Source organism: Ochotona princeps, chromosome 4 (genome assembly GCF_030435755.1).
Source record: "Ochotona princeps isolate mOchPri1 chromosome 4, mOchPri1.hap1, whole genome shotgun sequence".
NCBI classification, from domain to species: Eukaryota; Metazoa; Chordata; class Mammalia; order Lagomorpha; family Ochotonidae; genus Ochotona; species Ochotona princeps.
In genome coordinates this window covers 84,399,932-84,423,546 of record NC_080835.1, presented here as the reverse complement: position 1 = coordinate 84,423,546, position 23,615 = coordinate 84,399,932, and the positions used below count along the sequence as shown (strand labels likewise).

General features: G+C 35.6%; 1 protein-coding gene across 1 annotated transcript in view; it reads left to right on the top strand.

Annotated features, from left to right (window-relative positions):
* DYNC2H1 (dynein cytoplasmic 2 heavy chain 1) overlaps positions 1–23,615 on the top strand; it is a 280,093-nt gene that overhangs the window by 250,005 nt on the left and 6,473 nt on the right. Inside the window, exons 87-89 of the mRNA XM_058663973.1 lie at positions 14,599–14,708; positions 15,452–15,533; positions 22,678–22,794. Coding sequence (XP_058519956.1) covers positions 14,599–14,708; positions 15,452–15,533; positions 22,678–22,794 — 309 coding nt within the window. The remainder of the gene's footprint in view (positions 1–14,598; positions 14,709–15,451; positions 15,534–22,677; positions 22,795–23,615) is intronic.

The window sequence follows — 23,615 nt, the reverse complement described above, 5'->3', positions numbered from 1 at the left end:
AAAAAAAAAATTGTCAGTGTGCCACTTCAAACTTTTAAACTTCACCCGCTGTGGAACTTTGTAAATGACCTGACCCAATGACATTTATAAGATCTAGCACATATTGGATCTCAAACATGCATGTACATTACATGTAGCATAGCCATATGTATAACTGATGAGACAGGTATTATTGCCAGTTTGAAAGTAGGAAAAATCAGCTACAAATCCAGGAATAGTTCATGTTATAAATGAGAGTAGTCACAGTAAGTTATCTTCTGTGACAGCATCTCAGTTTTTGGAACTGCATTTTTAAGATGGCGAGTCTCTTCCTTTAAATATCTTGTGAGTTGGCTCCTAGCTCAATGTTTGCTCTCTTGTCCTATCGGTTTTGCCGGTCTTTCTTCTTCGTGTGTTTGATTCCCTGGAGCACCGCCATCTGCTCTGTGTACTGAAGCCCTTAGTGAGCTCAAGTCTTTAAATTTCATCTAAACTCTTCCCAGATTTATAGCTCCAGTCGCAACTCCCCTAACTCTGGACAGGCATATCTCAGTCATAATCAATTATGGATGTTTTAATAAATCTTTGAAACTTAATATTTTTAAAAATCACAATTTTTTAAAAAACAAAACAAAACCAAAAACTTGTCCTATCCAATCATTTCTATTTAAAAAATGGCCACTCCATTTTTTCTGTGGCTTCCAAATTCTTGAAATTGTTTTTGATTCCTCTACTCTCAGCCTCTGTCCAGACTGCTAAACATAGTCTTTCTTCCACGCACATTCGTGGTCATCTCTTACCACCGCCACTTCCACCTTGAAGTAAACTTGTATGCAGCTGCCGCCTCTAATCCTGGTTCCATCCTTGTCTTCTTTCTGCTTGGCTCTCCACCTAGCAGTCTGAAATGCTGAGCACAAGCCAAAATCACATCACTTCTCTCTGGGATATAGTCCCATCATGAGGCATCCCATTGAGAGTAACAGCATCTTAACAGCACCCCATAAGCTCCTTCAATGTCGGGCCCTTGCCTCCCTGATTTTTTCCTCGGTGTTCCCTCATTTACTTTGCTCCAGGCTTACTGATGTTCTTTTGTCCATGAACATAACTGGCACACTGTTTAAAGACCTCCTTGGCTTTCTTTTTAGAAGGTCTTTTTGTTTTTGAATGTTCCCCCTTGGATATCTGGAGGGAAGTTTTCCCTCCTTTGGACCTTAGCTGATACGTCACCATCGCAGTGAGACCCCTCTTGGCCATCTGTTTCAAGTTGAAACCTGACACTTACCCTCTCTCCCTTTTGTATTTTTCTCCAAGGTCTATATCTCCATCTAATGTTCTGTACATTTTATTTATTTTTAAGATTTTCTAGATACTCTGCCTCTAAAATGGAGAAGCTTCAGGGAGGCATAAATTTTAAGTTTATTGCTATATCCAAGTATGTAGAACAGTAACTCAAACAATAAGGTTTTAAATAAACACCAATTAAATGAATTTAATTAATCATAGGATTATTCCAGAGAAAACTGACATTAACAAATTTAGTTTCATAATCATTGCAGTTTTACTTTGAGATATATTCTATAGTACCCATGGTTTAGTATTCATGAAAATTTGGATTTTATCTCTACCTACTTCAGTTACATTTATTAGATAATCTAATTCCACAGTCTAACATTTGAATGTTTTATTCTTAACATCTCAAATAATTAAAAGTATTCTTCCTCAATTACATGGTTAATTATTCATTTTCTGAAATATATTATTCTATCTGGAAGGTCTTATACAACTGATGTCCTTGAAAACAAATTCCTTATTTTTATAACCTATTTTAATAACTTAGTTGAAAGTACTCAATTAAATTCACAGGAAAATATAGATTTGTTTTTAAATCCTTTGGCATTCTTATTATATATTAGAAGACTAGTCTTACAGATTTTTACATACATCTGTGTTCAGATCTACATTTTTCTCATTTAGTGAATACTTAGTGTCTGTTATAGTCTACCACTGCTCTGAGTCCTAAAGGTACACAGTAGTGGGAGAATTTTAAATTCATACCAAAAGAAATTGCTGTATTTTAGTGAAAAATACAAATAAATTTATTGATAATTGCATCAAATTGGATTTTGACCAAATCCTGAAATTCAATATATAGCCAAACCTTAAAATGGATTATTGCCTTTCTAGAATGAACTTATAAGTTAAAATTTGAGATTATCTAGTGAAGTAATACAAACTTACACAGAAAAAAATTTGACAGTAATTCCACAGTACCATAGATTATGAATTTCTCTCAGGATCATCTATTTTGTACTTTGGAATAATAAACAATAATGTATTATCTATGATGAACCACAATTTTATACAAATACTCTTATAAAACATGTTACATGTTATGAAACATGCACTGTTTAAAGGAGATAAATCTGTTCTTGAAATGTGACAATTAGCAATGTATTTGGCTTTCAAGACAACAAAATCTTTCACGAAATTTAGTTGCTCCTTGGAGTAGCTTAACAATCCTTACAGCAGAAAACAAGCAGAGAATGCTGAGCTCATAGAACAGGTTTGACTTTCTGAAGAATTCAGTGTCTAGTAAAATGCTCTGCAAGTAACCAGTGATAGTAATATCTGCAGTATTGATACCCTTATTTGCAACATAGTATTCTAAGACTTTTCTTGGTTCTTATACCTCTTTTTCTACCAAGTCTTCTGCTTTTACACTTTAATTGAATAGACTTCAGTAGTCTAAAAAAAATAGCTGGCAGTTGTCTGCATGTCATGTAGTTTTGTCTGACAAAAATTATACAACTGGTTGGCATTTTTCTGCTATGGCTGTTAAGTCTTTCTTCATCAAACACGGTGCTATTGTTTTTGAACACATATGAACAAAACATTGTGTGCTTGTGATTCCCAAATTACTCATAGACTTGCTTCATTTGTTTCCATGTCAATGACAGTTACATGACACTTCATTCGCCAATTTTCCATTCCACAGTGTATCTTCCGATTCATGTTACTGTTGAGTATTAGGAAATCTTTTCACAAGAAAGGAATCAGTAATAGGATTCATTGTTAAATTACATATTGTAATAAGATAAAGGAATTTTTGTGTTTATGTATACCTATCTTTTTGTTTACAATATTGATTTTGAAGTAGGTCATTAAGGTAAAAATGCCTGATAAAAATTTTTATATGTAATAAAACATATTAGGAAATATTTTTGTTAGCTTTGTGAAAAGAATCTTGAATGCAAGATTCATAGCTTAGGCAAGAATATCTGAAATTACTGATAACCTCCAGTCAAGGAGTTTTATCTATTTTTTAACTTGTGTAGATGCAAATCACAAAAATAGTTCCCCCCAAATTGTCCCCAAATATTATCTTTAATGTTTGTAATTTTAATTAACTTTAATTTTTAACTGATTCAGTGTGATTAGTAGACAAAGTTCTAGAAAACATCCTCTGCCTTCCTACTCTGCACTCTACCCTCCATGTTAGTTTTTAAAATGACGTATTTTAAATTTGTATTACAGTAAAAAGGCTTAATACTTCAACACTTCATCAAAAGAAGCTTAACAAATAAAAAGCAGAAAGATCCTAGCTTAGTGAGATAAAGGAAATGGTTATTTTTTTTCATTCAATTATTGTTCATAGCCATTTCACCTATGTACAGTAAATTTTAAGACTATGGTAATATAACATTTAAAACAACTTGTTTCACAAAGGTATAAAGCAATGTTTTATAAAACCATATTTACAATAATACTAATACTTTTATTGTTTTTAAAATATTAACTCCGACATTTAAGAGAACATGTGGTATTTGTATTCATCTGTTGGTCTGGGTTATTTCACTCTGCATGGTGTCTTCCAATTGCAACCATTTTGGTAGAATTTCTATTTTTAATATTCCACTATGTATATATACCACATTTTCTTTATCTGTGTATCTTTCTAATTTTTATTTTGCTTTCATGATACTGTTCCATAGGCACCGGGGTTGCCCCTTCCAGCCCTTCTGTCTCCTCCCAATATTGTTCCCCATATTATCACTATAGTATATCTGTGTATATCCATCCATGATGGACACCTTGGTTGCTTCCAAAAATCCTGCACAGTGCTTCTATAACCATGGAAGTGCAGGTATTTCCTTAATACACCTGTTCACGCCTTTTGGATATATACTCAGTAGAGGGACTGCTAAGTTCTACACTTAAGTCTATTCTAGATTTTTAGGAAATCATCATACATTTTCCACAGTGGCTGTACTAATTTATATGTCTACCAACAGTATCTAAGTGTTCCCCTTTCTTCATATGCTTAACAGCATTTGACAGTCTCCGTTCTGGATTTTAGCTATTCGGACGTGGATGAGGCAGTATCTCATTGTGGTTTCGATTTGTATTTCATTGATAGCTAGTGATGTTAAGCATTTTTCCATGTATTTGTTGATCACTTACATTTTTTCTTTTGAGAATCATCTGTTGAAGTTCTTCACCCATTCTCAACTAGATTTTTTTTTTTTTTTTTTTGCTGAATTTTAGTTGACACATTTGGGATGTCAGTCCTTTGTCAGATATGGCAAGTATCTTTTCTTGTAGTATATCTCATCTTAGTAATCAGGTTTTATTTGCTATTAAAAAGCTTCTGAGTTTGATATAATCCCATTTGTTTGTTTTGTTTTCCTTACCTGTACTTTGAGGGTCTTATCCAAGAAGTTAGAATTCCCTACATGTGTGTTTTAGAGTGTTTCCCATACATTTGTTCCCAGAAAACTCAGTTTCAAGTCTTAAATATAAGACTTTGATTCATCTTGAGTTATTTGGTGTATATGGTAAAAGGTATGGATCTAATTTCAGTCTTATACATATACACATGAAGTTTTTGTAGCACCATTCTTTTATGATGATGTTTATAGAGTTGGTCAGGGTGGGAAATGTCGAGGATTAGGGGAAAGGGCATGATTGCCTTTGTTTCTTTTTTTTCTTCCTGTATATGGGGCATGTAGTTCTTCAAAATAGTTTCTTAGCATCCTTTGCATTTTAGTGATGTCAGTTGTAATACCTCTTTTCCATGTCTTATTTGAATTTTTTTCTTTGTTAGTCTTATTCAGAGGTTTATTTATTGCTTACCTTAAGAAACCAACATCTGGTTTTGATCTTTTGCATTGTTTCGTAGTTTTAATTTTATTAGTACTCTTGTTGATTCTTAGCTTTATTCTTTTCTGGTCTTAAAAGATACGGTATGATTTCAATCTGATTAGGTTTGGCGAGGCTTGATTTGTGGCCCAAAATGTGGTCTCTCCTAGAAAATATTTCTTTTGCTGATGAAAAGAGTGTACATTCTAGTTTGGCAAAATGTCCTATAAATATCTGTTCAGTCCATATTTGTTAGATAATGTTTCAACTTTGATGTGTATTTGCTTTCTGTATGGATGATCTGTCATAATTGAAAATGGGGTATTGAAGTCACCCACTGCTATTGTTTGAGTCTGTCTCTTTAGGTTTATTAGCATTCGCTATATGTCTGGATGGTCTTGTATTGGGTGCATATGTATTTATATCTACTTGCTGAACTGAATCTTTTAGCAAAATACAATGTCCTTTATCTTTTTCAATAGGTTTTATTTAAAGCCTGTTTTATATGGTATGAGGATAGCTTCGCATGCTCACTTTTGGTTTTCATTTGCCTGGTGCCTTTTTTTGTTTTGTTTTCCAAATCTTCATTGTCAGTCTTTATACATGTTTGTGAAGTAAGTTTCTTGTAGGCAGTTTATAGTGAGGTTTGTAGTCTTTTTATTCATTCATCCATCCTAAGTCTTTTGGTTAGTGAATTTATTCCATTTACATTCAAGGTTATTACTGATTAAAAAGAACTAAGACCTGTCATTTTATTGATTGGTTAGGCCTTCTACTGCTCTGTGAATGATTTTTTGGTAACCTTTGTTTCATATTTACTGCTAAAATAGAATATCCTTAAGTCTGGTCTGATTGGTACATTTGCTTATTTTTGTTTCTCTGGAAAATTATTTTTCCTTGACTTTTAAAGGATAGCTTCACTGGATAGGATATTATTAGTTGTACATTTTTAATATATATAAATATATATTAATTGTGTTGCATTATGTGACAGTTTCATAGGCTCTGGGATTCCCCCAACCCCACTCCATAACCTCCTCCCATGGTGGATTCCTCCACCTTGTTGCGGTATTACAGTTCAAATTCAGTCAAGATTCTTTCTTTGCAAGCATAGAGTCCAGCATCTTATTGTCCAGATAAATTCAATGGTTTCTTGGGGAGACCATCTCTGGTCTGAAGGTAGAGCTGGCTGATCATCCTGATCAATTAAAAGCCACAACATAACATCAATGACAATTTACAACATTATGGAATTAATTGGCATGGTATTGAGTAACCAATATGTTTTAAAAATGCAAGTTCTTAACCACATCCTGTGACTACTTCATTGACATTTCAATTTTAGTTTATATACTACCAGCTGCTATAGACCTTAAAGTGGCTATAGGCTACTATTCAGCTGTCTCGTGTCTATTTTCATTTTAGCATTCAGCAGTTTATAATGTTGAAGCTTAATTTTGCTGAACTTGGCAGATTTTAGGATAGTCTAAACTGGCTTATAACTCTAACAAGGCATATGTCAACAGTTTAGGTGCAGAACAGTTTTAGGAGGGGTGTGTAGAGAAATCTTCAATACCTTAGTGAGGAGTAACTAATCTTTGTGTCCTACCTAGTAAGGTATGTGTGAGTCCATGCTGACCATTTCCTATCTGGTTCTAAGCTTTCCTTGTTGTTCTGTCTATTCTAATTTGTGTGTGTGTGTATTGGGGGGGTGGTGCTCTGGAGCAACCGTGATGGTCATTGCAAGAGAGGGCGGGGATCCAAAGTTGGAACTAAGTAAGGACCAGAGAAAGCTCCCCTCCCTAGTCCCGAAGGAAATTTACGGTTCTCTTTCTGAGGACCGCTCAGGGTTTCTGGCTGTTCTGATAACCTTGGATCCTGCCGAGGAAGGATTTGGGCTTCTTCCATCTCATGTGGTAGATCCAAATGGGGGTGGATGACCTCAGAGTTCTTGGCCTCCTAAGGCACTCCAATTCCCTGTGGTCTCTTTGGCAGTTGGGATGTAGTCCTTGGTGAGGATCTGGGAGTCTCCAGGGTTGGGATACAAGCCTCCTCCTGTCCCCCTGCTCCACTTTGGGGTCCCCCCCGCTCTGTGCATATGACCTCCTGTTAAGAGGTTGTCAGGATCGCTCTTGATTCCCCCTATATGTCTTTATAGTTTTACTATTGTCTAATGCTGATTTGAATCTGTTGTCTATAAGTTACCTGTTATGTTTCTGATAGGTTATACTTCACATCTTCCTCACACATTCTAAGGAGATGGAAGATTTGTCAATGATTGATTCATTCTTTTTTTATAATGTCTATCTACTCTTACATCATTGTTAGTCATGAGATATATTCTGAAGGAAATTTATGAAATGAACTAATTCTGGAGGATTGTGTTCTTTTAAGGGTATCGTGCTTTCTTGTTCATGTCTCCTGGTATACTCATCACTCCTTTATGGAGGAGTAGTATTGGAAAACATGTTACGATTTAGCTGGAATGCAGGCTATCACTTGTTGCTTTGGCTTGGTTCTGGGGTAGCTCTTGATCTTTTTGTCTTTTTTCTTTTTAATTTTATATCATTTTATGACACAGTGTCATAGGCTCTGGGATTCCCCCAAACCCTCCCCCAATATTGTAGTCCTCCATATTGTTACAGTAGTACAGATCATATCCAGTCATGATTCCTTCATTACGGGAATGGACTATGCAGAGAGTCCAGCATCTTATTGTTCAGCTAAATTCAACAGTTTCATTGGGAAACCATCCCTGGTCTGAAAGTAGAGCTGGTAGAATATCATCTCCTCCAATGAGATGTCACTAAACAACTTCAACAACAGGAAGAAACATCGAAACTAACAATATCATGAAGTTAATTAACATGGTTCTTGAGTGAGCAATATGTTAGAAAATGCAAGTTCTTAATCACAACCTGTAACTACTTCCTTGGCATCTCAATTTTACTATATACACAATCAGCTGCTATAAACTTTTTTTTTCTCCCAAGCTAACATGTTGTTGAGTTTAACCTAAATCAGAGTGGCACAGGAACAGTGGAAGGATCAACATTAACATCCATCATATGTATAACAGCTGAGTACAAACTTAACATCAGAGTTTCTATTCAGTTGCATCTTGTTTAGCATTAACAGTCATAAATTGATAGTTTTTTGGAAGGGAGAAAATTAAGCCACAATTTAAACTTTGTAGTATATAGTGATTAAGCATGGTCTTTCAGAACTTTGTGTTTTAACAATTGAAGAATATAAAAGTTTCAGGCAGGTGAGCAGGGAAATCCACAACCCAGTGAGTGAGGAAGAATTTAACTCTACATCCTACCTAGTAAAGTCCAGGAGAAGCAAATAGGGAGCCTGACCAGTAAGTACAGTCTGAGCGATTATAGGCTAGTTGGCCTTTTCCCTGGCTGTTCCAGACTTTCTATATCTATGTCTGTCTCTATCTGAAAAGCCAAATGGGAAGCCTGATCAGTAATGTACAAGCTGTGTAATTATCAACTAGCTGACGACCTTTATTAGTCTCTGTCTATCTGAACTTATTTTGGGGCACACAGGTAACCCTGATGGCTGATGTAAGAGAGGCCTGGGAGCCAAGGCCGAACTAGGTAAGGACCAGAGAAAGCTCCTCTCCTGAGTCCAGAAGGAAATTTACAATCCTTTTATCTCTAAGTACCACCCGGGGCTCCTGGCTACAGTTCTGATGTCTCCAGACCCTATGAAAAGGTCATTATATGGTATCCTTCTTCATCTCTTTTAATGTTTTTCTCATCAATGTCTATATCATCTGATGTAAGAATGGCTACTCCTGCACATTTTTCCTTTCCATTTGCTTGGAATATCTTTTTCCATCCTTTCACTTTCAGTTTCCTCTGATCTTTGTTAATGAGATGTGTCTCCTGTAAGCAGCAGATAGATGGGCTTTGTTTTTTGATTCATTCCTCTAATCTATGGCATTTGGATGATGAATTTAAACCATTTACATTCAGTGTTAATATGGATAAGTGGCAATTTGGTTCTGTCATCTTAGTAATGTGGTGTTCTTTGAGTCTTCTGTTGCTCTTTTAGTGGGATGTTCTCCACATTTGCCTTTTTTTTATTACATTTGATTTTATAACACAGTTTCATAGGCTTTGGGATTCCCCCCAAACCTCTTCGTGCCCCTCCCCCCATGGTGGATTTCTCCACCTAGTTGCAGTATACAGTTCAAATCCAATCATAATTCCTTCATTGCAAGCATGTACTTTGCATAGTGTTCAGCATCTTATTATCCAGATAAATTCAGCAGTTTCTTGGGGAGACCATCTCTGGTCTTAAGGCAGATCTTTGCCTTTGGTTTTGGTAGCTGCTATTCGTCTTTCACTAGAACATCCTTGAGTATTGGCTGTAGGGCTGGTTTGGAGGATACAAATTCTTGGAGTTTTTATTTATTGTGGACGAATTTTTTCATTTTCAAAGACAAAGGAGAGCTTTGCAGGATACGTTATTGTGGGCTGAAAATTTTTCCCTTTTAGAGTCTGGAATATGTCACTCCAGTCTCTCCTGGCCTGTAGTGTTTCTTCTGAGAAGTCAGCTGTGAGTATGATTGTGCTTTCTCTATAAGTCACTTGATTTTTCAGGTGCATATTTAAGGATTTCGTCCTTGTGTTCAACTGAAGAGACCTTGATTATCATATGCCTTGGTGAAGGTCACTTTTTGTGAACCCTCTTAGGAGTCCTGTGCGCCTCCTGGATGTTGTTTCCCAATTCTTTCTCTAGATTACGGAAGTTTTTGTGTATCATTTCATTGAATACACCTTTAACCCCAGTTGCTCTTTCTGCGCCTTCTGGAACTCCCATAATTCTTTTTTTTTTTTAAAGATTTATTTATTTTGTTACAAAGTCAGATATACAGAGAGGAGGAGAGACAGAGAGGAAGATCTTCCGTCCGATGATTCACTCCCCAAGTGAGCTGCAGTGGGCCGGTGCGCACTGATCCGAAGCCGGGAACCAGGAAGATCTTCCCGGTCTCCCACGCGGGTGCAGGGTCCCAAAGCATTGGGCCGTCCTCGACTGCTTTGCCAGGCCACAGGCAGGGAGCTGGATGGGAAGTGGAGCTGCTGGGATTAGAACTGGCGCCCATATGGGATCCCGGTGCGTTCAAGGGGAGGACTTTTAGCCGCTAGGCCATGCCGCCGGGCCTAACTCCCATAATTCTTACGTTGAGCCTTTTAATTGTATCTTTTAGTTCTTGGATTTTTTTTAGCTTGGCCTAGCTCTGCTTCCAGCTTTTTATTTCCCCCTGGTGACAGAAAATATCTTCCAATTCTGGTAATCTTTCTTCTGCTTCATTCATCCTGGTTTTTAGACTCTGCACTGTTAATTTGCTCCACTATATTCTTAACTTCTGAAATGTCAGCTTTTATTTGATTCATTTCCTGTGTAACAAATTCTTTAAATTCTTTGAATTCTTATGTTGTAAAGTTTCTGACCAACAGCGAGAAGCACATAATCCATTTTCCAAATTCTGTGTCCCCCATTTTTTCAGTGTCTTCCTCAGTTAACTCTAAGGGTGTTAGATGCTTTTGTTCCTCTACCAGGGAGTCTTTGGTAACATTCATTGTGCCTCTGTCTCTTAACTTTTGACATTGCAATCCTGTTTGGTGTATTTGTCTCCTTAGTGCAGTTTTCTAAGATGTAGTACCTACAGATCTACAAGTCAGTTTTTATGTTCAATCAATGTCCTGGGTGTATCAGCAGCACTGATCTTGTGTAAACACAGAATGGCGCCCAGCAGAGCACTGCCGGAGAGCCAAGGCTGTTGGGCTTGTGTTCCGGGGACCACACAGATCCTGCAGGATGTGAAGCTGGTGCTGTCCTCCCCGTGAGATCAGCCGGGTGTGACTAGGTAGAAATGTGCCCACTCTGGCATTTGATCCCTGTGTTGTTGGCTCCGACTACCAGCAGTCCGCCCTGCAGAGTCCACAGCTCCCTTTGTTGCTGGGTCAAAGTGTTCGGCAGGATTGGCCAGACCCAGCCTATCTTCACCTCCCTAGCTCCCGGTGTGAACCCAAGCTCCCATCTGGCTGCTGCAAGGGCTGATCTGTGGCCGCCTCTGGATCCCTGGTTGTCGTTGGAGTCCAGATCAGAGCTCATGGGTGGCTGCTGGGTTTTCTGTTCCCTGTACCACCACTCTGCCATTGTCGCCTCTTCCCTGTGTCCAGGGGTTCTCCAGGTACCTCCTTGTTAACTTCTGGCCCCTGACTTTTTCTGTATTCTGATCTCTGTTCTTTACCCTGCCAAACAATTATCTGTCATCTTAAACATGTCTGCACCCTTTGCCTCCATCTTGATTCTGATCTTTTTGTCTTAATATCAGCTGTGTCTAAGTGACACAGTGGTCTAGTCATTTGCAGTTAATAAAGATAGTGACTTAAGTATGGGTTGTTTGGGTGTCTATCCTGTCCACAGAGTGTCCAGTATCTGTTTCTTTGGTGCATGTGACACCTAGGGCCTGGTTCTGGGTAGTGGCCTCTTTGTCCTGCTGGCAAGCCTGACTGAAGCTGGACCTTGTGGATTGCTATATCTCTAGCACTGTGAAATTTGATGGATGCTTGTTCCTGATGGGAAAGTGCAATTGGTGCTGTGGCTTACAATACCAAGAGCCCTAGTTTTAGGCTAAGTAAGATAAGCTCACTCTGGGAACCTCATTGATTGGAGGCTTTACAGGGGTTGGCTTGGAAGATTACAAATTTAGTATTTGTAATTGCCTTTAGGTCTTTAAAACATCTTCATTAAATTTCATTTTTCAAATACATGCACTAAATATATTATGTATTCATGGAAGCCCAGTAATGCCATGTAGTTATCAAAAATAGTATTTTTGTATTATTTTCCCTGAAGCAATTCACTGTTTAAAGAATGAAGATAAAAACTCTCCAGTATTCAGCTACATTATATAATTTAGCTGAATTTATATTCATAAACATTCTCCACAGATGTGACATTACTTAGAATATTTGATTATTACCATTAGTTACTAGTGTTTAATTTAAAAACTATAACCTTGCCAAAAACATAAATGTCATTATTTGGATAAGGAATAAGAACATTCAAAGATTTTTTTTCATTATCTAAGTTATTTTTCAATTCGATCTAAAGACAAAGTTACCAATTATTGAATTCTATTTTTGCTTAGTCAAAAGCCCTGTGATGTTTCTCTAAAAAGTATGGTAATTTATAAACTTATTTTATGATAACATCTTTAAAACTGTATTTTCAAAGTTACCCATTAGATGTATGATTGGGTAAAACAAGACCAACTCTAATCACTAATTAAAGTACAAAACCTTGAGGTCTTGCAAAGATAAATAGGTTAAAAGCAAAGCAATGAAAAATGTCTACTATGCCCATGTCTGTGGATCTTTGTTACTGGACAGAAATAGGTTTCACAGCAAAAAAATATAGCCAGAGATAGCAAAAGTGATAATAAAGGATCTAGTCTTCAAAAGATGTAATACTACATTTTGAAATACCTAAAAACAGATTCAAAGCATATGAAGCAAACAGACAGAACTGTATGAAACAGATAAATCTAGAATAGGAAATTTCAACACACCCCTCAATGACAGAACCAAATAAGTAGAATTTCAGTTTATAATATTCAAATTTTGTATGCCCTTACTGTGTTGATATTTGTTAATTATAGAATATCATCCAATAACCAATCCTTTCAAGAACACATGTAACAGTTATAAAGGTAGGTCATGTTCTGGCCAGTAAAGCTATATCAATATGTCTAGTGGGATTCAAACTACATAAAATGTGTTCCCTGACCACTGTAGAATTTATAACAAAATATATGAAAAGTGCTTAAACAAATAGAAATTACATCCATTCTTTAAAATCCATATGTCAGAGAAAACAAAAAATGTGAGCGGGCAGTGTTGTGGTGCAGCAGGCAGCACCTCCTGCAACATTGGCACCTTATGTAAAGTTCCAGCTACCAGCACATCTCCCTGCTGCTGTACCTGGGAAGATAGCCCAAGTCCTTGGTCCTCTGCACCCGTGTGACTTCCACTCAGCCCAGCCCTGGCTGTTGGTGGCCATTGGAGGAGCAAAGCAGCAGATGGAAACTATCTCTCTTCCTGTGTCCCTCTATACGTAACAAATTTTCATAATTAAAAAAATGGGAATTTGATTTACTCCATGATTTTTAAATTTCTTTAAATAAGTCTATTAAGAATTAAAATGTCATTAACTAGCAGATCATTAATGCAAGGAATCTTTATTTACATTAATATATTCAGGATAAATCCTCTTAAAACAGTTCTCTAAAGTTAATATTCACAATATCCTTAATGAAGAACAATTTATTGTGGTTCGTATAGTTTAAAATGAGATCCAGAAAGCTAGTTCAAGTCAATCTTGATATTTTGAATTTCAGAATTTCAAATTTTACATGTCAGTCTCAAAACCCACGGACAAAACTTGAGCACCCTTTTCCTCGTATGGTTAAGAATGTAACTAGTAAAGCTAACGTGCAATGTGAAGGTTAGAAATTCAGACTTAAGTTTAGTAGAAGTTACACTAAAGGAATGGCAGTAGTTAAAACAAGCTACGCAAGAAAGGTTACTCATCCAAGTATTAATATAGATGCTTTTCATTTCAGTGTAATTCTTGGTAAAGTACCTATCTAAAGAGTTATAGTTGATTTCATTTTAGAATGCATACATATTATATATTGCATAAAGTTGTATATGTGTGTGTATATATATACATATATACATGTATATATACATATATACACATATATATACGTATATATATACACACACACACACACACACTCTCTACTAGCATGCTAGTAATAGTTCCAGATGATTTTCTTCGCAGATCCCTAAGGCTCTAAATTTATACTAAATAACTTGGGGGAAAAAATAAAGGAATATATAAGATAGCTCCTTCTGAAGAATGGTTGTCTACATTATTTACTATCTGCATTAAACACTTTTACCAAGCAACAGTGCATCAAAACAAAACAAGGTATTCGTTTATTTGTGCACTTACTTTGAGCTATGTCTTCACTCAGTCACCTATGATAGCAACTATAATCAATAGGCAGTAGGCCAGACTTACTGGAACAATATATTTCACACGTTTTCCCCCCAGTATTTTTCTGTATACTTAAATAATGCTTTTACATAACTAGGTTTACTACTATATTTGCATTGATCACCTAATACATATGTATCACAATGTTAAACATTTTCTTGTTTACTCCTCCCACCATTTCCTCCCAACATGATTACAGTAGTCCTTTTTATTACAAGTTTAACATTCTATTTTTATCAAACTGTACACATTTATTTATGATTGGTGGCTATTATGCCAAATTCTAGACAAAATTTGAATTTATAAACTACAGATACCTTGTGGAAATGACTTGAACATAAGTTTTCATTAAATGTATATATATATATTTTTTTCATCCTCATCTAGAACTGGGTAGATAAAGCTGGAAAACAGACTCTTCTCTCTGAAACACTTGACTTGTCAGAACTCTTCCACCCGGACACATTTCTTAATGCTCTTCGTCAAGAAACTGCAAGGTAATTACGTGGTGATTAGTGTCAGTGAGAGTAAGTGTGTTTTTCTTCATTTACTTGTGATCACATTGCTTTAAGAAATGGTTTTATTGCTGACACCCAGATATTTATTTCCTCTTTGTGTATTACTTTTAATAGCATGGGCAACTTTTAGGAAATTACTTTTACCGTATTTTGACCGTGTATGTGTTTACCTGTGATGTTGCATATGGTAAGCAGAAGTCACATGGAACTGCTCAAAATGTGGGTTTCCCAATCACATGGATGATGTCTACTGTTTACAGATTATATTTAGAATTACAAAAGAATTTCTGCAAAGATAAAATATAGAGATCAGAAATCAATGATTAAATAAATATTTATACATTTGGATAATATGTACAGATAATTTAACACGCTATGGTATATTAAGGCATGCCACAAAAATCATACTGGACAAACAATTTAGTGACAATGATTTCAGTTTGCTATCAGGATATAAATGCTAACATTTCAGTTCAGCTAATAAATATTCATTGGATACTTCCTATTGCTTTTAGGATCCTAGTCAAATGGAAGATAAGAGTGAACGTTCTATGCTTAAGAAATTTATAATATTGAGGAAAAGAGTAACAAATTGTTCATTAAGTTTAGTGAAGTCTAATGTTCTATTTACTTTAATACAATATAAATATTGATTACCTATGTGTAACTGCTCCTAATTTCTGAAAATTACCTATTTGACATTTGATGTTTCACTTTCACAGGACGATGGGTCATTCTGTGGATAGCCTTAAATTTGTAGCTTCATGGAAAGGTCGACTTCAAGAAGCAAAGCTTCAAGTTAAGGTACCAGAATAAGTTTAATGTTTAGTTTCAGAATATTTTAACTCAGCTCGTGAGAAAATTGATCAAGTCACCCATCTTTAAACACTGGAAGATGGCCTTTGCTACTGGCCAGGTCATTAAGACCATCTTGGGGGTGAACAGTAGATAAAAGATCTGTTTCTTCCACTCTTTCTGTAACATTTGCAGATCAATAAATCAGTCTTGGGGAGAAAAGATTTAGCATGAAAAGCAGCTTATACAAGGCAGAAAAAAAATTTAATTTTATGATACAATGCCGTAGACTCTGGGATTTCCTTTACCCCTCCCCAAACTCCTCCCCCCCCAACTAATTTCCCCTATATTATTATGAATAGTCCTTCATAAGTCCATCATTTTGCTGTCTAAGTGTATCCTGACATTACGAGTACAGACAATGGCAGACAATGCAGCACCCTATAGTCAAGATATATTTAACAGTTTCATTGGGAGTCCACCTTTGGTTTGGAAGTAGAGATGCGTACTGCATTATATCTTCACATCTGAATAGAGGCTGAAAATCTTAAACATCTTAGGGATATAATATTTTAAAATATTTAAAATATTTAAAATATTTTAAAATGTAACTTTTGATAAAAACATGCATAAAAATTATAGTTCCTTTAGGTTACCTGTTCTAAAATTCAATAAAGATTTAGCACACAGTAAGGTATTTGTAATAACTAAGAGTACTTTAAAAAAGGTTTGTGAGAAAAAGTGGAATTAAAAGACTGAGTTTTAGTATCACCATGTGACCTAGCAAATAAGATGCTATTGAGAGGCCAGTATCCCATATCCAGGTGCCTGAATGAGGGCCCTGGCTCCATTCCCAGTTTTCCCAATTCCAGCTTCCTGCTAGTGTGCACCTTGGAAGGTAGCAGGTTGGTTGCCTGTCACTTCAGTTGGCTTGAATGCAGCCCTAGCCACTGTGGGCATCTCAGGAGTGAGCCAGTGAATGACAGACCTGTATTTATCTTGGTACAAAAAATTTAACCCATATAGTTCATAGTATGCATTTTCTATGGCCGTTTGAAACTCCCTTGCATATAAAATTAAATTATGAACTCCCTGAAGACAAGATTTTATGTCAACTAATGCACTCACAATCAAACCACTTATTTTTGTTGCAATATAAATTTTCTTAGCTGTTTCTTGCATGACTTTTACAAAAAATGGTTTAAAACTAATTTTAAGTTACAGAAAAATTACCAACCCCAACCTTCTATATTGCCATATTCTATCCTATTTCCCCTCCTTTCCATTTCTGTTTCCCATCCTCTCACCTAAGATTTCTTGTGTTTTTCCTGTGCCGATACTTAGATGTATTATATATATACATGCTCATCTATCCTCATGAGACTATGGTGTTACTTTTAAGATAAAGACTTTGGTTTATTCATCTTCCAATCTCCATAGTTTAGTTCACTAAATTGCATGTTATTGTTTTTAAATTTAAGACTGTAGGCAGCCAGCTCTTTAGAATTCCTATTTAGACAGTTGTAATTCTGTGTTCAGAAAATTTCCTTTCTTATCACTAAACTTTTCTAAAAACTGATTTGTTGTTTTAATCCTCTGAAATTTAAATCCCATGAGAATTTTTCCCAGTTTTGTTATCTCAGGTGCCTCAAACACTGTTGCAAAAGTGCTCTTAAATTTTTAATTTATCATTAATAAATTAACCTTTCTTTCTTGCCTCCATATATTACTGTCATTCTTTGTTGAGTGGATTAAAAAGTTTCTTTCTTCCCTCTGCATTTTATTTTAATCCTTAAGGTCAATATCGCATTCTGTTGTTCTCTCCTTCTAACAATTGAGAAAGAAATAATTCAGATAACATGCATAAAAATGTCATTGTGTAGTAACTAGTAGTATAAAAAACCAGTTTTATCTTCTGTGAAATGTGCTCATGTGTTGCCCCAGTTCTTGAAAGATAAAGCTATCCACAGCAGAAAATCAACATTGTCCCCCAACATGTGAAACAAAGGCTAGCAGTTTTAATTTTCCAGATGGGAGCTGTGTAATCAGTTAAGCCATTATCATAATAGTTTCAGCCTTAGCTGTCTGTGGATTTAAGTAATAAATTTGTTGACAATAAATTTGAGGATATCTAAATATCTGCTTGGTATTATACAAGAGTAACTCAAAGGTTGTGGAAAATAGCATGTAAGAGGCTGATACTCTGTAAAGCTGCCTCCTATAAGAGCACTGGGCTGGCTGCCCCACCTTCCACCCAGCTCCCTGGAAAAAGCAGCCTAACAAGGTATAACCAGATGAAGCTCCTAGCTTTACTCTGGCCCACTGCCAATACTACAGGAGATTGGGGGTCCAAACCAGCAGATGTATATTCCTTACTTTTTCAAAATAAATCTTTGAAAATAGAATTTTAAAAGTAAACTTACTGATGTGAAAAGAAGTCTTAAATCCATGAAGTTTATTCATGATACCCATTTCTATGAACTTTGGAAGTACTGTTATTAATAAAAGTTCGTCTAAGAGAAAATCACTTAAGAAAAATATTAACTATTTTAAAGTAAGATTCTCTTTATCCCTAAAAATTTTTCATTTGGGATTATTAAATGATATTAATAACCTAAGTATTAACTTATGTAGTATATAAATAGTTGGGTATAATGTGTAGATGATTGTCATTATTAGTAACAATATTTTCATATGTATTTAACAATGACATTTTCTGTTAAGTTGTAAACATAATTCAACTGAATTTGTCCTTTTCTGGTCCATTGTGCAGGTTGTAAAAGCACATTTCCTAACTTATTACTTGTAGTTCATAGGAAACCTTTGTTTACTTCTCAGTTACAGTATTCAGCAAAACTGTAAGCAGTCCATTTGGATATTTTAAATATATTTTTCATCAAAGGCAATACTTTCACTAAAAACTATTGAATTATTGAGGTTGCTATTTTTTAAAAAGACAACAGAAATAGAAAAACATGTTTGTAGGTATAGATAGAAGAGAGTAGGAGAGACACTGGTTCACTCCCCAAATGGGTGCATCATCTGGGGTTGGGCTAGGTTTAAGCTAAGTCAAGGAACTAGGAATTCCACGTGTGTCTCCCACATGGATGGCAGGGACCCATGTACGTGGACCATCTTCTGCTCCTCAAGAGCTGCAGTGGCTTCACCCAGCACTCCTGTATGGGATGCCATCATCAAAGCCAAGTGCTTAGCCTGTTGCACCACAACATTAGCCCCGTTTGCTATTTGAGATTTAGTTGTATTGGAAATCTTAATTTCTATTCCCTTAGACTAAATTGTTAGTCCAAACTAATCAGTATCTTAACCTCTTTAAATCCACTTAGAGAACAGAAGTTGTGAGACTTGATACTATTTTTGTGAGGTGGTCCTTTATATTGAAATTTAACATTATACATCAAAATACACAAATCTTCAAAGTTCAACTTTTTGTATTTTAATAAATTTTAAGGTTTTTAAAACCATCCTGAGGATGGATCCACTTGTTTAAACGCATCTAATCTCAGTAAAAAATCTTTTCAGTATTAGATATATCCAAGATATCCTCTTGGATATTTGTATACTGAAATTCCTTCTTCATTTGGTATGTTACATCATGTACCTTGATTATAGACCACTGAGAACTGAAGAAGACCCAGAGAGGCCCTGTGATATGTCTTTTCTTATGTATAATGCTAGATAACATGTTAAAAGAACAAGTATTGAGTGGCTTCAAACAAAAAAAGTGTTTCATTTATCAGAAATAAGGCAGAAAATAAAACCATACATAAAGATGAAAACAGGTTATTGAATTCTAAAGCCAGAAGCATGAAGCAGAGAACTATAGCTATGTTAGAGTAAAAGGAGTTAATAGTTTCTGGAGGTGGAAGTGTAACCAGGCTTACTGCTGTAATTTAGTACTGAGATTAGGCTTTCCATTTCCCCAATGAAAGCAAGTTTAATGACACCACTGCAGAATCACTAGCAATGTCTAAGAAATTACAGCAAGTTGCAGAGCTAAAGAACCTGAACAACTGATACCTCATCCATCAGATCAACTACTAGATCTCCAGTCTTTCCCAAACTTGCCTTATAGATTTGAAAAGATCAGCACTGGAGTCTATAGGGTACAATAAAGTTTACCTCAACATGAATCTAGAAAAGAAAAAAAGGCCAAAAATAACTTGTAAAGTCATCAGAACTCATCTTTTAGTTTGTAAGTTTTTTCAAAAAGATAACAAATGATGAGGAAGTAACTTTTTTTCTTTTTTTTATTCAAACTTAGCAGTTTATAGTATTCAAGCAAGATTTTACAGAACTTCATGAATTCTAGGGCAATCAAAACAGTCTTAAAACTCTAACAAGCCATATATTAACAATTGAAGAGTAGAACAGTCTTAGGCAGGTGAGCAGAGAAATCCCCATTAACTTAGCAAGTGAGGAATAACTGAACTCTACATCCTTCCTAGTGAGGTCTAGGAAAAGCCAAATCAGGAGCCCGACCAGTAAGGCACAGGCTAAGCAATTATTGGCCAGCTGACTTTTTCCTGTCTGTTCAAATTTTCTGTATCAGTCTATCAGCTAATTTGGGGGCTCCTGAACAACCCTGATGGTCAGTGCAAGAGAGGATGGGGAGCCAAAGCTGGAACTAAGTAAGGACCAGAGAAAGCACCTCTCCTGAGTCCAGAAGGAACTTGACAATTCTATCTCTGGGGACCACCTGGGGTGACAGATTCTTAACTGCATCAGACATTAGCAAAAGCTATGGAGACTTGCAGTGGGAACCAAGAGCAACCCTTACAGCCTCTTAGAAGGCCATACGCACAGAGCAGGAGGGGATTCCAGAGCAGAGCAAGAGTATAAGAGGACGTCTGTATCCTAGTTCCAGTGAGACCCCCAGAGGCCTCTGAAGTGCTTTCACCACAGAGGAAGTAACTTTCACCAAATAAGAATTTAGTCATGAAATAAGCAGACATGACATAGTTGGAAGTAAAAACTAGCCAGTAATGTCATTAATAAAGATGAAACTCATTGTTCAAATCCAATTCAGGTTGCCAATCAGTCATGCAGGAAACTCCTCATTTTAAAGTAATGAACTTTTTTTTAACTCAGCAAGTTCACTACTGTTATTTTTGTAAACTCTATGGAGATGAGAAGTTACAAGAAAAAGTTACGAATAGCCTTTCCAATGCAGTAGTATGCACAACTCATACATTCGTTGATTTGGTAATTCAAGTATACATTTTTAAAAATACACTGAACTTGACAGTGAGAATATTTGGTGATATTTTCTACTAGGGATGACCTAGTGAAGACCTTGATTAAAGATCACAGGCAATGGGTACTTGTAATTAGCTACCATTACTTGTAATAGTGAGTGAATGATAATGTTGGAATGTATTTTCATGTTTATGGGCAGGAAGATGATTCCCAAGGAAATATTTAAAGTAAGGTATAAAAATTCAGCAGAATGTGTTGGTAATAAGGAACTTCCAAAGCAGAAGAAATATGTGCAGAGGTCAGCATCTGAGAAAGCATGTGCATTCAGGATCCCAAACAGAACCGTGAGCTTAGAGAGGAAGCAGACACTATAGACTTGGGCAGAAGCCAAATCACAAAGGGGCATTCTAAGTCATGTTAATACAATTAAGGTCAGTGCAAAGTTTAAAGTATTCTAAAAAACAAGTTTATTTTTATAAACTTGCAATATAGAGTAGATTCAAAATACTTAAAACTAGAGTTAAATCAGTTATACAACCTTTAGTGATTGGAATGAGAACTATTAGTTTGCAGACAGACCTGAGTTATGAGGGAGAAAAAAGGACAAATTCAGAAGATGATTATCATAAGTGGCAGACATGGTAATTGATAATACTTGGGAAATTAAACAGGGACAGGAGCCAAGAGTGTCTCCCTGGAGCTCAATCAGTAAACTGCATGATGAAAGGTACCAGTTAGTAAAATAGGCCCTGGAGAACATTTTTCCCGTGTACAGTACCTCTCTCCCAAATTAGAAGAACCGGAAAGTCTGTGCATCTATTTCTAGATATACAAGACAGGCAAGTTATAGCACTAGCAGTTTTTTTGTTTTTTTGTTTTTTTATATACAAATTCCTATGCGAGAGTTTCTGGAGGTTGTGTTAGTAGGATTGTCTTGTCTGGGAGTTTTTAGCACTGAAAGTAATAAGGCTCTCTAAAACCTAATTCACATTTTTTCAAGCCCTTAATGTTGGAGAAATTCTGATCTGTACATCAGTGATGTAGTAGAAAGAATATTAAGCTTACAAATTATTTTAGCTGTTTCACTAACAAAATTGCTTCTCTTTTTCCATACAACCACCACCTTGCTGTAAAATTAGAATGATGGAATAACTATTAAATCATTTGCTAAGGCATTTTTAAGTACCTAAATGATTTTATTACTATAATATAGATAAAAATGATCTTTTAAAGTTTTGCAATTGTATACTTATATCCATTATGATAAAACTTGAAGTACTATGAGAAGGCAGAACATGGTAGAAAATAAATTATGAAAATATAAATGTAGCCCTAAAATCAGAATAAAGGAATTATGAATGAAAAATGCTGGCTCCATATTTGTTGACTATTTGGGGTTTGCTGATAATGCAGATTGTAAAATAGTGGGCATTCAAAATATGGAAGCTGTTAGCAAGGTGAATCATTTTCACTTTGGAATAAAATGTATGCTAGTATAACAAGCAACATTAATTCTTTTTATTCTGTTATGAATGTCAAAGATTTTTCTATCAGATTTTATTCTGTTTTTTGAAAGATGGGCTCAGAATTCTAAGTATAGACAACATGTTTACTCTACTTTTCTTTCCCCTTTCCTGGAGAAAATAGCTTTTAAAAAAGTAATTTCTATTAATCTCGTGTCAGAAGACTGACCTGTAGTAGCTTGACCAAATATTTGTATTTTAGAAGTATTGTAAAATTAACAGTTCTATCTATAAGATTCATAGTAAACACTGATACAGATCTTATTTTCTGGCAAGTAAAATGCAATCTTTTTCAAGTTTATTCAAAACACACAGTAACCATAATGAAATGCATTCTTCTTAAGATATAACACAGTAACTTCTGGCATTTGACTTAAGCATCTGTTTTAATGATTTCTGTTTTTCCATGGCAGATCAGTGGCTTATTACTGGAGGGGTGTAGTTTTGATGGAAATCGGCTTTCTGAAAATGAGCATGATTCTCCAAGTGTGTCATCAGTTCTTCCTTGTTTTATGGGCTGGATTCCACAGGTAATACCCCTTTAATAGGCACAAGTTTTAATTTCATCAATCCACTTTTTCCCCTATGATATTCTTAGCCCGTATGGGGCATGTTGGCATGCAGTACAGATTGGGAGAAGCAAACTCACATTAACAAGTTTGCAAGGCAGTATTTTATTCAGGCCTTTTAACAGATTTTCAAATATACATTTAGCTTTTAAAGTGCCAGTAGCCTATTAAATATAAAGGCCTTTGGTGATAACAAACAGCATGTATTATGTTTCTCCTTCTGCAATAGGTTAGGTGCTTTGTAGATCACAACTCATTTGCTCTACAGCACAGCCATGCAAGGTGGGCATTTTCCATGTTTTCAAATGTTATGAGACTTCCCACAGAGAGAAGGTATTTTATTTATGTCTGCCTTATATCATACCCTGGATTAAACTGCTGTAAAGTGGACGAAGAAAATAAAGATGACTTTGCCTAATTTTTCACCTTCTAAAGACAGACCCTTCATCACAGGAACTTAGAATATAAGTGCCTTTGAAACAGGAAATTGTCAGATGAAAGGTGTAAAATATAGTCCAAGAATACAAATATGAACATGTAGGAATAGAAAGTTTTGATTGTACATCTAATGAGATTAAGACTACTGATTAAGTATTTACTAGTGTTACTTTTATCTGTGTATAGAGAATAATCTATACTCACTATTCATTAATTCATAACTTCTAAAGTTGCTTCAATTCCAGCTCAGTGCTGTTGGCTAAATTGGTTAAATTCAAATTAAGATTTATGCAGGAAATTCCCCTGAAGCATTACTCAACATTTTGTGTACACCGTTATTCCTT